The 14,302-nt window shown below is 54.9% G+C and overlaps 1 protein-coding gene across 4 annotated transcripts in view; it reads left to right on the top strand.

Annotated features, from left to right (window-relative positions):
* Positions 1–14,302, top strand: part of stxbp4 (syntaxin binding protein 4) — a 346,204-nt gene that overhangs the window by 152,090 nt on the left and 179,812 nt on the right. For all 4 annotated transcript variants that reach the window (XM_072483831.1, XM_072483829.1, XM_072483830.1 and 1 more), the window contains 2 exons: positions 10,216–10,310; positions 13,758–13,986. In XM_072483831.1, coding sequence (XP_072339932.1) covers positions 10,216–10,310; positions 13,758–13,986 — 324 coding nt within the window. The remainder of the gene's footprint in view (positions 1–10,215; positions 10,311–13,757; positions 13,987–14,302) is intronic.

The raw sequence follows: 14,302 nt of genomic DNA, 5'->3' as shown, positions 1-14,302 counted from the left end.
ATACCCAGCTCCCCCAACCCAACGCACGCAAATAACCCACAATAACATATCCAGCTCCCCAACCCAACACACGCAAATAACCCACAATAACATACCCAGCTCCCCCAATCCAACACACGCAAATAACCCACAAAAACATACCCAGCTCCTGCAACCCAACACACGCAAATAACCCACAATAACATACCAACCTCCCCCAACCCAACACACGCAAATAACCCACAATAACATACGCAGCTCCCCAACGCAACACACGCAAATAACCCACAATAACATACCCAGCTCCCCCAACCCAACACACGCAAATAACCCACAATAACATACCCAGCTCCCCCAACCCAACACAAATAACCCACAATAACATATCCAGCTCCCCCAACTCAACACACGCAAATAACCCACAATAACATACCCAGCTCCCCAACTCAACACACGCAAATAACCCACAATAACATACCCAGCTCCCCAACCCAACACACGCAAATAACCCACAATAACATACCCAGCTCCCCAACTCAACACACGCAAATAACCCACAATAACATACCCAGCTCCCCCAACCCAACACATGCAAATAACCCACAATAACATACCCAGCTCCCCCAGCCCTACACACGCAAATAACCCACAATAACATACCCAGCCCCCCCAACCCAACACACGCAAATAACCCACAATAACATACCCAGCTCCCCAACCCAACACACGCAAATAACCCACAATAACATACCCAGCTGCCCCAATCCAACACACGCAAATAACCCACAATAACATACCCAGCCCCCCCCAACCCAACACACGCAAATAACCCACAATAACATACCCAGCCCCCCCAACCCAACACACGCAAATAAACCACAATAACATACCCAGCTCCCCAACCCAACACACGCAAATAACCCACAATAACATACCCAGCTCCCCAACCCAACACATGCAAATAACCCACAATAACATACCCAGCTCCCCCAACCCAACACACGCAAATAACCCACAGTAACATACCCAGCTCCCCCAACCCAACACACGCAAATAACCCACAATAACACACCCAGCTCCCCCAACCCAACACAGGCAAATGAACCACAATAACATACCCAGCTCCCCCAACCCAACACACGCAAATAACCCACAGTAACATACCCAGCTACCCAACCCAACACACGCAAATAACCCACAATAACATACCCAGCTCCCCCAAACCAACACATGCAAATAACCCACAATAATATACCCAGCTCCCCCAACCCAACACATGCAAATAACCCACAATAATATACCCAGCTCCCCCAACTCAACACACGCAAATAACCCACAATAACATACCCAGCTCCCCCAACCCAACACATGAAGATAACCCACAATAACATACCCAGCTCCCCAACCCAACACACGCAAATAACCCACAATAACATACCCAGCTCCCCCAACCCAACATATGCAAATAACCCACAATAACATACCCAGCTCCCCCAACCCAACACGCGCAAATAACCCACAATAACATACCCAGCTCCCCCAACCCAACACACGCAAATAACCCACAATAACATACCCAGCTCCCCCAACCCAACACACGCAAATAACCCACAATAACATACCCAGCTCCCCCAACCCAACACACGCAAATAACCCACAATAACATACCCAGCCCCCCCCCCAACCCCACGCACACAAATAACCCACAATAACATACCCAGCTCCCCCAACCCAACGCACGCAAATAACCCACAATAACATACCCAGCCCTCCCAACCCAACACACGCAAATAACCCACAATAACATACCCAGCTCCCCCAACCCAACACACGCAAATAACCCACAATAACACACCCAGCTCCCCCAACCCTAAACCCTAACTACCCATATATTAGATTCCCTGCCCCTATTCTTCACTTCCATGCCTCCCCCCTGCTGACGGTCAATTCTCCTTGAAGAAGTCGATGAAAGCCTGCCACCTCCGAGTGAACCCCTGTAACGACCCCCTTAAGGTGAACTTAATTTTCTCTAGCCTAAGTAACCCCGCCACGTCACTGACCCAAACCCCCGACTTTGGAGGCTCCGAGTCCCTCCGTCCCAGCAAAATCCGTCTCCAGGCAACCAGGGAGGCAAAGGCCAAAACGTCGGCCTCCGCCCGCCCACCCCCCCCACCCACTGGGCTCCCGGATATTCCGCCTGGCACACGATGAGGATGCATTGACTCTCCTCAGCAGGGCCTTCTCCCATAGCCTGACCTCCAACTCCCCTCCAAGCTCTTCCTCAGCCAAAGATTATTCTGACAGGGTGTCAGGTCTCTTTCTTTAAGCATTATCAAAAGATCTCTTTCTCAAAGTGGAGTAACCAACACATCTCCATACTGAAAGCATTCCTGAGTCCTAATGTATTTAAAAGTGGATTGGGATCCAAGATGGTTTTGTTGTTTGAGTGGGAATAACGATAGCAGTTAAGGGATATTCTGTCACTATTGATTAGCCTTGTTTGAGGGGTAATTGTAAGTATTTTCTTGTGTGATGTTAAAGCTATTTTAATACTGTGTTAGTGACAAAGTGTGTTTTAATTTACCATATTCCTATTTCTTTGTGAAATCACTCCTGGAGTGAGTATTCTTTCCCCACTGTCTTACAAAAGGAAAATAAAATATTGGGGTTTCTGTCGGTATCCTAGCCGCTGTTGGGGTCTGGTCTGGGATTGTATTAGCTGCGAACCACCTTGATAAACCCTGAGGATGTCAAGAAACTCTGCCTTTCTTTCGGAAAATCCAGACATTTAGAGCCAAAGTGACATAGATTTAAATTTGTCCGTATCCAATTGTAGTACCCTCAATAACGACACGAGAGTGTGGAATGGTAAATGAAGGATTTAATAAGCAGAGAACTAGCCAGTTAAGGAGACGTGTGCTTACTGAGTGCCGTCTACAGGGCGGCACCTTATATACGGCTCCCAGGTGGGCGGAGCCGGGGGCGGAGTCCCCCAGGGTTCCAAACCCGGTCTTAAAGGGGCATCACCTACATGGTGTTAAGGGGACAGTAACCATTCATCACACCTATATTCCTCCACCCTGCAACATTTCACCTCCATATCTCCAGCAGTAACTGTGGACAATTAATAGGCCTCTTACCCCAGCCTGACTGTTGCTGCTGTACTGCCGGGTTATTTGATCAAAAGCCTACCCTGCGGATCATTCGGGTTAATAATTACTTTGAGGACTGTGTCTACAGTTGGTGAATTATAACTGGTCTCCCTATGCCCCAGGCTAGTGAGAGGGAAGGTCAGCCAGGCACCACATGAACTCTGACCATTGACCTCCCTCTCCCCCACTCTCGTCCGTGGAGATTGGCCACGGGTGGATACGACCTTGGCTGGAAGGCAGCCTGACCTCTAGTACCCTGCCTGCAAATGGTCACGTGCCCAGATTGTCTCCTTGGCTCAGCCATTAAGGGGTGGATCTCTGGCCATGGAGCGCGACACGATGAGGGTGAGCAGGGGCACGGCGGCAGGGGCAAGGTGGCAAGGGCAAACAGGAGGGAAACTTTGTGTAGGAGAGAGAAAGAGACATTGAGAGAAAACAAGCTGTTATAGTACATTAACCTTGGCAGGTACATACCGAGGTGTTTATGGAACCAATTCCGCACAATGCCACTGGGATCGTGTCTGTGAAATTGCTACCTCAATCTGATCCCGTACGGTTTTCCGAATGATCTGTATTTAAAATATCCACAAGCTACTTGCACAAAGCTGGTGTCATTGTGACTGACCCCCCGCCATGGAATCTCGGAGCGCAGGTGATGCACTTTGATAATGTGGGAGGTATATGGAGTTGGGCAAAACCTTCACACTGAACACTCATTGTCAGCATAGCAGATATAAACTGGAAAGGAAATGTCTGCTTTCATTCCAAAGCTTTTTTGTTTTTTTAAAATGTTTTTATTCAAGATTTTTCCATAATGTTTTACAAAACACGACAATAGAAAGTATAACGCAAAGAAGGCAAAACACTGTGCCAATAAAACAACTTAACCCCCTAACCAACTAAGAATTTAATAAACAAAAACAAAACAAAGTAGGGCATCCGCCCCTTACAAATAAAATGAGATATCCCCCCCCCCCCGGGTTGCTGCTGCTGACCTCCACCTAACGTTCCGCGAGAAAGACAAGGAACGGTTGCCACCGCCTGGAGAACCCCTGCAAAGACCCTCGCAAGGCAAACTTTATCTTCTCCAGCCTGAGAAACCCCGCCATGTCACTGACCCAAGCCTCTACGCTTGGGGGGTTCGCGTCTCTCCACATTAACAAGAGCCTTCTCCGGGCTACCAAGGCCAGAACTCCGGCCTCTTTCGACTCCTGCACTCCCGGATCGTCGGATACCCCAAATATCGCTATCCCCCAGCTCGGTTTCACCCGAGTATCCAAGACCTTGGACATGGCCTTTGCGGAGCCTTTCCAAAATTCCGTAAGTGCCGGGCATGCCCAGAACATATGGGCATGGTTCACTGGGCTCCCCGAACACCTCACACACCTGTCCTCTACCCCCAAAAAACTACTCATTCTCGCCACTGTCATATGCAGCCGGTGCACCACCTTAAACTGAATCAGGCTAAGCCTGGCGCAAGATGAGGAGGAATTGACCCTGCCCAGGGCGTCAGCCCACAGGCCTTCATCCAGCTCCTCCTCCCACTTGCCCTTCAGCTCCTCCACCGAGGCCTCCTCCGCCTCCTGCAGCTCCCGGTATATCTCCGATATCTTGCCATCCCCTACCCACACGCCCGAGACCACCCTGTCCTGTATCCTCCGGGAATGCAGCAGCGGGAATTCCCCCACCTGCTTTTTCACAAATGCCCGAACCTGCAGGTACCTAAAAGTGTTCCCCGGGGGCAGCCCCAATTTCTCCTCCAGCGCCCTCAGACTGGCAAAAGTCCCATCGATAAACAAATTCCCCATCCTGCTGATTCCCGCTCTGTGCCAGCCTAGGAACCCGCCTGGAACGGACCTGTGGTTGTTCCGTATCGGGATCCAAACTGAGGCCCCCACCTCCCCCCTGGCCGTCTCCACTGCCCCCAAATCCCCAGAGGCGCCGCCACCACCCGGCTCGTGGTATACCACGTCGGCGGAAGCGGCAACGGTGCCGTCACCAGTGCCCCCAAACTAGTATCTGTACAGGACACCGCCTCCACCCGTTTCCACGCCGCCCCCTCTCCCTCCATTACCCATTTCCGAATCATCAACACATTCGCTGCCCAGTAACAGCTGCTCAGGTTCGGCAGCGCCAACCCCCCCCGACTGTGCTCCAAAAACAGTCTCTTAACCCGCGGGGTCTTATTTGCCCACACAAATCCCGTGATACTCCTACGTACCAGCTTGAAAAAGGACTTGGGGATGAGAATGGGAAGACACTGGAACACGAACAAGAACCTGGGGAGGACCGTCATCTTTCCGGACTGCACCCTGCCCGCCAGGGAGAGTGACAGCATGTCCCACCCCCTAAAGTCCTCCTCCATCTGACCAGCCGCGCTAAGTTGAGCTTGTGCAGGACCCCCCAGCTCTTGGCCACCTGGATGCCCAAGTTCCTAAAACTCCTCTCCACCATCTTGAGCGGTAGTTCCCCCAACCTCTCTTCCTGGCCCCTCGCATGCACCACAAAGAGCTCGCCTTTCCCCACGTTTAGCTTGTATCCCGAGAAGTCTCCAAAATCCCGAAGTATCCGCATGACCTCCCCCATCCCCTCCACCGGATCCGCAATGTACAGCAGCAGGTCATCCGCATACAGCGAAACTCGGTGCTCCCCCCCCCCCCCCCCAACCAACCCCCTCCAGTTTCTGAACTCCCTCAACGCCTTGGCCAGTGGCTCAAACGCCAGGGCAAAGAGCAGGGGGGACAAAGGGCACCCCTGCCTCATTCCACGATATATCATCCCAGAGTTTACTGTCCCTAGCCCTGTATCCGTTCAATCTCCTTCCCTGTGAGCAGATACTGAGCATCCATTCCGACTACTGTATCTGCTCACTGTCCCCAGCACTCTCTTTTACCCCTGTATCTGCTCACAGTCCCCAGCACTCTCTGTTACCCCTGTATCTGCTCACTGTCCCCCAGCACCCTCTGTTACCCCTGTATCTGCTCACAGTCCCCAGCACCCTCTGTTACCCCTGTATCTGCTCACTGTCCCCAGCACCCTCTGTTACCCTGTATCTGCTCACAGTCCCCGAGCCCACTCTGTTACCCCTGTATCTGCTCACTGTCCCCTCGCACCCTCTGTTACCCCTGTATCTGCTCACAATCCCCAGCACCCTCTGTTACCCCTGTACCTGCTCACTGTCCCCAGCACCCTCTGTTACCCCTGTATCTGCTCACTGTCCCCAGCACTCTCTGTTACCCCTGTATCTGCTCACAGTCCCCTAGCCCCCTCCGTTACCCCTGTATCTGCTCACTGTCCCCTCGCACCCTCTGTTACCCCTGTATCTGCTCACAATCCCCAGCACCCTCTGTTACCCCTGTATCTGCTCACAATCCCCAGCACCCCCTGATACCCCTGTATCTGCTCACTGTCCCCCAGCACCCTCTGTTACCCCTGTATCTGCTCACTGTCCCCAGCACCCTCTGTTACCCCTGTATCTGCTCACAATCCCCAGCACCCCCTGATACCCCTGTATCTGCTCACAATCCTCAGCATCCTCTGTTACCCCTGTATCTGCTCACAGTCCCCAGCACCCTCTGTTACCCCTGTATCTGCTCACAATCCCCAGCACCCCCTGATACCCCTGTATCTGCTCACTGTCCCCAGCACCCTCTGTTACCCCTGTATCTGCTCACAGTCCCCTAGCACCCTCTGTTACCCATGTGTCTGCTCACAGTCCCCCTGCACCCTCTGTTACCCCTGTATCTGCTCACAATCCCCAGCACCCCCTGATACCCCTGTATCTGCTCAAATCCTCAGCATCCTCTGTTACCCCTGTATCTGCTCACCATACCCAGCACCCTCTGTTACCCCTGTATCTGCTCACTGTCCCCAGCACCCTCTGTTACCCTTGTATCTGCTCACTGTCCCTAGCACCCTCTGATACCCCTGTATCTGCTCACTGTCCCCAGCATCCTCTGTTACCCCTGTATCTGCTCACAATCCCCAGCACCCTCTGATACCCCTGTATCTGCTCACTGTCCCCAGCACCCCCTGATACCCTTGTATCTGCTCACTGTCCCCAGCACACTCTGATACCCCTGTATCTGCTCACAGTCCCCCAGCACCCTCTGTTACCCCTGTATCTGCTCACTGTCCCCAGCACACTCTGATACCCCTGTATCTGCTCACAGTCCCCCAGCACCCTCTGATACCCCTGTATCTGCTCACAGTCCCCCAGCACCCTCTGTTACTCCTGTAACTGCTCACAATCCCCAGCACCCTCTGATACCCCGTATCTGCTCACAATCCCCAGCACACTCTGTTACCCCGTATCTGCTCACAATCCCCAGCACTCTCTGTTACCCCTGTATCTGCTCACAATCCCCAGCACACTCTGTTACCCCATATCTGCTCACAATCCCCAGCACATTCTGTTACCCCTGTATCTGCTCACTGTCCCCAGCACCCTCTGTTACCCCTGTATCTGCTCACTGTCCCCAGCACACTCTGATACCCCGTATCTGCTCACAATCCCCCGCACCCTCTGTTACTCCTGTATCTGCACACTGTCCCCCAGCTGCTTTCCGACCCCTGTATCAGCTCACTGCTCCTCAGCTCCCACTCCGACCCCAGTATCTGCTCACAGGCCCCCTGTACCCACTCCGACCCCTGTATCAGCTCACTGCTCCTCAGCTCCCACTCCGACACCAGTATCTGCTCACAGGCCCCCTGTACCCACTCCGACCCCTGTATCTGCTCACTGCTCCTCAGCTCCCACTCTGGCCCCTGTATCTGCTCACTGTCTCCAATACCCACTCTGACCCCTGTATCTGCTCACTGTCTCCAATACCCACTCCGACCCTTGTATCTGCTCACTGTCTCCAATACCCACTCCGATCCCTGTATCTGCTCACTGTCTCCAATACCCATTCCGACCCCTGTATCTGCTCACTGTCTCCAATACCCACTCCAACCCCTGTATCTGCTCACTGTCTCCAATACCCACTCTGACCCTGTATCTGCTCACTGTCTCCAATACCCGCTCTGATCCCTGTATCTGCTCACTGTCTCCAATACCCACTCCGACCCCTGTATCTGCTCACTGTCTCCAATACCCACTCCGACACCTGGGGCGAAATTCTCCCCCAACGGCGGGATGTCCGCCGACTGGCGCCAAAGCCGGCGCCAATCAGACGGGCATTGCGCCGGCCCCGAAGGTGCGGAATGCTCCGCATCTTTGGCGGCCTAGCCCCAACATTGAGGGGCTAGGCCGACGCCGGAGGGATTTCCGCCCCGCCAGCTGGCGGAAATGGCGTTTGTTTCCCCGCCAGCTGGCGCGGAAATGCGGCGCATGCGCGGGAGCGTCAGCGGCCGCTGTCAGTTTCCCGCGCATGCGCAGTGGGGAGAGTCTCTTCCGCCTCCGCCATGGTGGAGGCCGTAGCGGAGGCGGAAGGGAAAGAGTGCCCCCACGGCACAGGCCCTCCCGCGGATCGTTGGGCCCCGATCGCGGGCCAGGCCACCGTGGGGGCATCCCCCAGGGTCAGATCGCCCCACGCCCCCCCAGGACCCCGGAGCCCGCCCACGCCGCCTGGTCCCGCCGGTAAATACCAGCTTTGATTTACGCCGGCGGGACAGGCAATTTCTGGGCGGGACTTCGGCCCATCCGGGCCGGAGAATCCAGCGGGGGGTCCCGCCAACCGGCGCGGCCCGATTCCCGCCCCCGCCCAATCTCCGGTACCGGAGACTTCAGCGGGGGCGTGGGCGGGATTCACGGCGGCCAACGGCCATTCTCCGACCCGGCGGGGGGTCGGAGAATGACACCCCTGTATCTGCTCACTGTCTCCAATACCCACTCCGACCCCTGTATCTGCTCACTGTCTCCAATACCCACTCTGACCCTGTATCTGCTCACTGTCTCCAATATCCACTCCGACCCCTGTATCTGCTCACTGTCTCCAATACCCACTCTGACCCTGTATCTGCTCACTGTCTCCAATGCCCACTCCGACCCCTGTACCTGCTCACTGTCTCCAATACCCACTCCGATCCCTGTATCTGCTCACTGTCTCCAATGCCCACTCCGACCCCTGTACCTGCTCACTGTCTCCAATACCCACTCTGACCCTGTATCTGCTCACTGTCTCCACTACCCACTCCGATCCCTGTATCTGCTCACTGTCTCCAATACCCACTCCGACCCCTGTATCTGCTCACTGTCTCCAATACCCACTCCGACACCTGTATCTGCTCACTGTCTCCAATACTCACTCCGACCCCTGCATCTGCTCACTGTCTCCAATACCCACTCCGACCCCTGTATCTGCTCACTGTCTCCAATACCCACTCCGGCCCCTGTATCTGCTCACTGTCTCCAATACCCACTCCGACACCTGTATCTGCTCACTGTCTACAATACCCACTCCGGCCCCTGTATCTGCTCACTGTCTCCAATGCCCACTCTGACCCCTGTATCTGCTCACAGTCTCCAATACCCACTCCGACCCCTGTATCTGCTCACAGTCTCCAATACCCACTCCGACCCCTGTATCTGCTCACTGTCTACTATACTCGCTCCGACCCCTGGACATTCTGAATTCTCCCTCCGTGTACCCGAACTGGCGCCAGAATGTGGCGACGAGGTGATTTTCACAGTAGCCTCATTGCAGTGTTCATGTAAGCCTACTTGTGACAATAAAGATTATTATTCTGATGTATCTGCTCACAGCCCCCCATGCCCTCTCTGACCCCAGTACGTGCTCACTGCCCTGAGTTGCTGCAATACGCACTCCCGTACCCGCCTCCCCGAACAGACGCCGGAATGTGGCGACTAGGGGCTTTTCACAGTAACTTCATTGAAGCCTACTTGTGACAATTAGCAATTATTATTATTATTATCATCTGTCCTGTAGCAATTAGCTGCACTTTGGCAATGTCGGAGGCAGGGAATTTTCAGAATGAACGGTTGGGATTTATACATGGAAGCGATTGTGGGCGGGAGTCCTCGTCACTCAGTGCTGCCCTGCCTTAGCACAGAGGGCTTTCAGTCAGGATTGCAGATCTTCTCACTCCACGTCCCATAATATGATGTTTCTGTTACCCACAGGATGGAAGATTGCAACCCGGGGACCAGCTGGTGTCCATAAACAAGGAGTCCCTGATTGCTGTTACACAGGAAGAGGCCAGGAGCATTCTGACCAGGTTGAAACTGAGGTGTATCGTGCAGTTTGACACGGGGGCACAGGCATTGAGGACTGGCATGGCAGAGAGAGTTATAGGGGTCTACAGCACTAAAATGCCCATTCGGCCCATCACACCTGCTGCAGTCAAAAACAACCACCTAACTATTCCAATCCCATTTCCCAGCACTTGGTCCATAGCGGTGTATACCTCGGCATTGCGAGGGTCTCTGCCTCCCCCACCCTTTCAGGCAGCGGGTTCCAGACTCCCTCCACCCTCTGGGGGAAAAGGATTATCCTCACATCCCCTCTGAACCTTCTGCCCCCTGACCTTAAATCTCTGCCCCCTGGTCATTGATCCCTCCACCAAGGGGAAAGGTTTCTTCCTGTCTGCTCTTCTGTGCCCCTCATAATTTTATACATCGCAACCATGTCCCCTCAGTCTCCGCTGCTCGAAGGAAAACAACCCCAGTCTATCCAATCTCTCTTCACAGCTAAAACTCTGCAGCCCAGGCAACGTCCTGGTAAATCTCTGCACCCTTTCCAGTGCTATCACATCCCTCCCATAATGCGGATTCCAGAACTGCTCACAATACTCTAGCTGTGGCCTAACCAACGTTTAACCAGTTCCAGCACAACCTCCCGGCTCTTAAACTCTCTGCCTCGGTTAATAGAGTTAAGTTACCATATGCCTTCTTACCCACTGTATCCAGCTGCTCGACTACCTTTAGAGACCGGTACTCCCCCCCGTACCCACCCCCATACACCCCCCGTACCAACCCCCATACTCCCCCCGTACCAACCCCCATACTCCCCCCGTACCCACCCCATACCCCCCCGTACTCACCCCCACACTCCCCCCGTACCCACCCCCATACTCCCCCCATACCAACCCCCATACTCCCCCCGTACCAACCCCCATACTCCCCCCGTACTCACCCCCACACTCCCCCCGTACCCACTCCCATACTCCCCCCATACCAACCCCCATACCCCCCCGTACCAACCCCCATACTCCCCCCATACCAACCCCCATACTCCCCCCGTACCAACCCCCATACTCCCCCCGTACTCACCCCCACACTCCCCCCGTACCCACCCCCATACTCCCCCCGTACCAACCCCCATACTCCCCCCATACCAACCCCCATACTCCCCCCGTACCCACCCCCATACCCCCCTGTACTCACCCCCACACTCCCCCCGTACCCACCCCCATACTCCCCCCGTACCAACCCCCATACTCCCCCGTACCAACCCACATACTCCCCCTGTACTCACCCCCACACTCCCCCCGTACCCACTCCCATACTCCCCCCGTACCAACCCCCATACTCCCCCCGTACTCACCCCCACACTCCCCCCGTACCCACCCCCGTACTCCCCCCCCGTACCCACCCCCATACTCCTCCCATACCCACCCCCATACTCCCCCCGTACCCACCCTCATACTCCCCCCGTACCCACCCCCATACTCCCCCCGTACCCACCCCCATACCCCCCGTACCCACCCCACCCCCACACTCCCCCCATACCCATCCCCATACCCCCCCGTACCCACCCCCATACTCCCCCGTACCCAGCCCAGTACTCCCCCCGTACCCACCCCCATACTCCCCCCGTACCCACCCCCGTACTCCCCCCGTACCCACCCCCATACTCCCCCCGTACCCACCTCCGTACTCCCCCTGTACCTACACACATACCAACCCCTGTACTCCCCCCGTACCCACCCCCGTACCCACCCTCGTACCCTCCCCCATACACCCTCCGTACCCACCCCCATACTCCCCCGTACCCACCTCCGTACCCATACCCACACCCATACCCACACCCGTACCCACCCCCTGTACACACCCCTATACCTACCCTGCACACACCCCCGTACACCACCCCGTACACCCCGCACCGCCCCCGTACACCCCCCCGCACCCCCCCCCCGTACACCCCGCACACACCCTCGCACACCCCCCCCCGAACACCCTGCACACACCCCCGTACACCCCCCCGTACACACCCCGTACACCCCGTACACCCCCCCCGTACACCCCCCCGTACACACCCCGTACACCCCGCACACACCCCCCCGTACACCCCCCCGTACACACCCCGTACACCCCGCACACACCCCCGCACACCCCCCCCCCCCCGTACACCCCCCGTACACCCCCCGTACACACCCCGCACACACCCCTGTACACCCCCCCCCCGTACACCCCGCACACACTGCAGGAATTTCTCCCATTGCGTGCCTCACATTCTACCCATTTTCCAGTCTATCTTCGGGTAATTGAAATCCCCAACTAGCTCAACCCTACTTACCCTGCAGGTCCCCATAATCTGTCTACAAATGCTCTCTTCCACTTCCTCCCCACTATTTGGGGGTCTATAATAAAACCCAAACACAGTCACCGCTCCTTCCTGTTTCTCACCTCCAACCACAGCGATTCTGATTCAGGAACAGCAACTTGTCCAGGAGCTCTGATACTTGCCTGGATTCTCCCCTACCCGCGGGGGGGGTCGGAGAATCTCGCCCACTATCTCTGAGCGAGACTGCTACATCTCCACCCTTTTTACCCACCCTGGTCCTGCTAAACCCCGGATGTTCAGTATCCAGTCCCTCTGGCTTGAGCCATGTTGCTGTCAATACGACGATGTCATATCCCCTTAGAACACTTTCTGTTTCCAGTTGCCCATACTCTGTGCATTTACACACAATTGAACCCTGGCCTTACCTCTTTAGAACATAGAACATTACAGCACAGAACAGGCCGTTCGGCCCTCGATGTTGTGCCGAGCTTTGTCCGGAACCAAGATCAAGCTATCCCACTCCCTGTCATTCTGGTGTGCTCCATGTGCCTATCCAATAACCACTTGAAAGTTCCTAAAGTGTCCGACTCCACTATCACAGAACATATTGCCCTTTCTTGCCCTTTGGGAGACGACCATTTCTTTGTTCACTGTCAACACACAAGTGTCTCTCTCCCTCTCTCTCATTGAAGACGCTCTTTGAAGCTTTCCTCTTTGACTCAGGTTTTGGTCTCCTGTCTGAATATCTCCTGTGCCTCGCAGTCAGATTGGGTTTGTTGATGTTGCTGTGAACACCTGGTGGGGTTTACAGGTGGGTAACCGGAGGTGATGTGCAGGTGAACCGTGAGTGATCTGAATGGCGGAGCTGGCCCGAGGGCCCCATGGTCTCCTCCTATTTCTCTGCCATTTCAACACTTCCTTTTATATTTTCCCATCTCAAATCCGTGTCCGATTCTCCGTCAGAGCATGTCACATTACAAACATACACACTCCACCTGCTCCACCATTCAATGGGATCATGGCTGATTCTCTGCTGATATCTTGGATCTATGGCTGTACAGATTCCTGGGCTTGTTCATAGAGAGATTTAAAACATTACTACAGATTAAAACATTGAAATGTTTTTTATTAAGTGCGCAACTTCACGTATCTGTTTCAGGCCAGAGGGAACAGTGGAGATTGGGTTTGTGCGGAGGAGCCCTCAGCCTGATGCTGGCAGTAACCCACCGCATCGCAGTACCTTGCCACCCTCGACTCCCACTGGAGCAGCAAACGGCAAGAAGACGTCAGGGTTCAACTTCCTCTCACTGCCCCCGAGACTCCACCCAGGGATGGCATCGAGTCCACACTCCGAAACTGAGAACATGACTTCAGCAAGACTAAATCAAGTAAAGGCCAGAGCAGGGAGAGGGTACAGTCAGAGCTGGGGGTGACAGGAATACGGAGAGTGTACAGTCAGTGTTGGGGGTGACAGGCTATGGAGAGGGTACAGTCAGAGCTGGGGGTGACAGGCTATGGAGAGGGTACAGTCAGAGCTGGGGGTGACAGGCTATGGAGAGGGTACAGTCAGAGCTGGGGGTGACAGGCTATGGAGAGGGTACAGTCAGTGTTGGGGGTGACAGGCTATGGAGAGGGTACAGTCAGAGCTGGGGGTGACAGGCTATGGAGAGGGTACCGTCAAAGCTGGGGGTGATGGGAATTCGG

Source organism: Scyliorhinus torazame, chromosome 18, assembly GCF_047496885.1.
Source record: "Scyliorhinus torazame isolate Kashiwa2021f chromosome 18, sScyTor2.1, whole genome shotgun sequence".
Classification (NCBI taxonomy): domain Eukaryota; kingdom Metazoa; phylum Chordata; class Chondrichthyes; order Carcharhiniformes; family Scyliorhinidae; genus Scyliorhinus; species Scyliorhinus torazame.
This window is presented reverse-complemented; position numbering and strand designations above follow the sequence as displayed.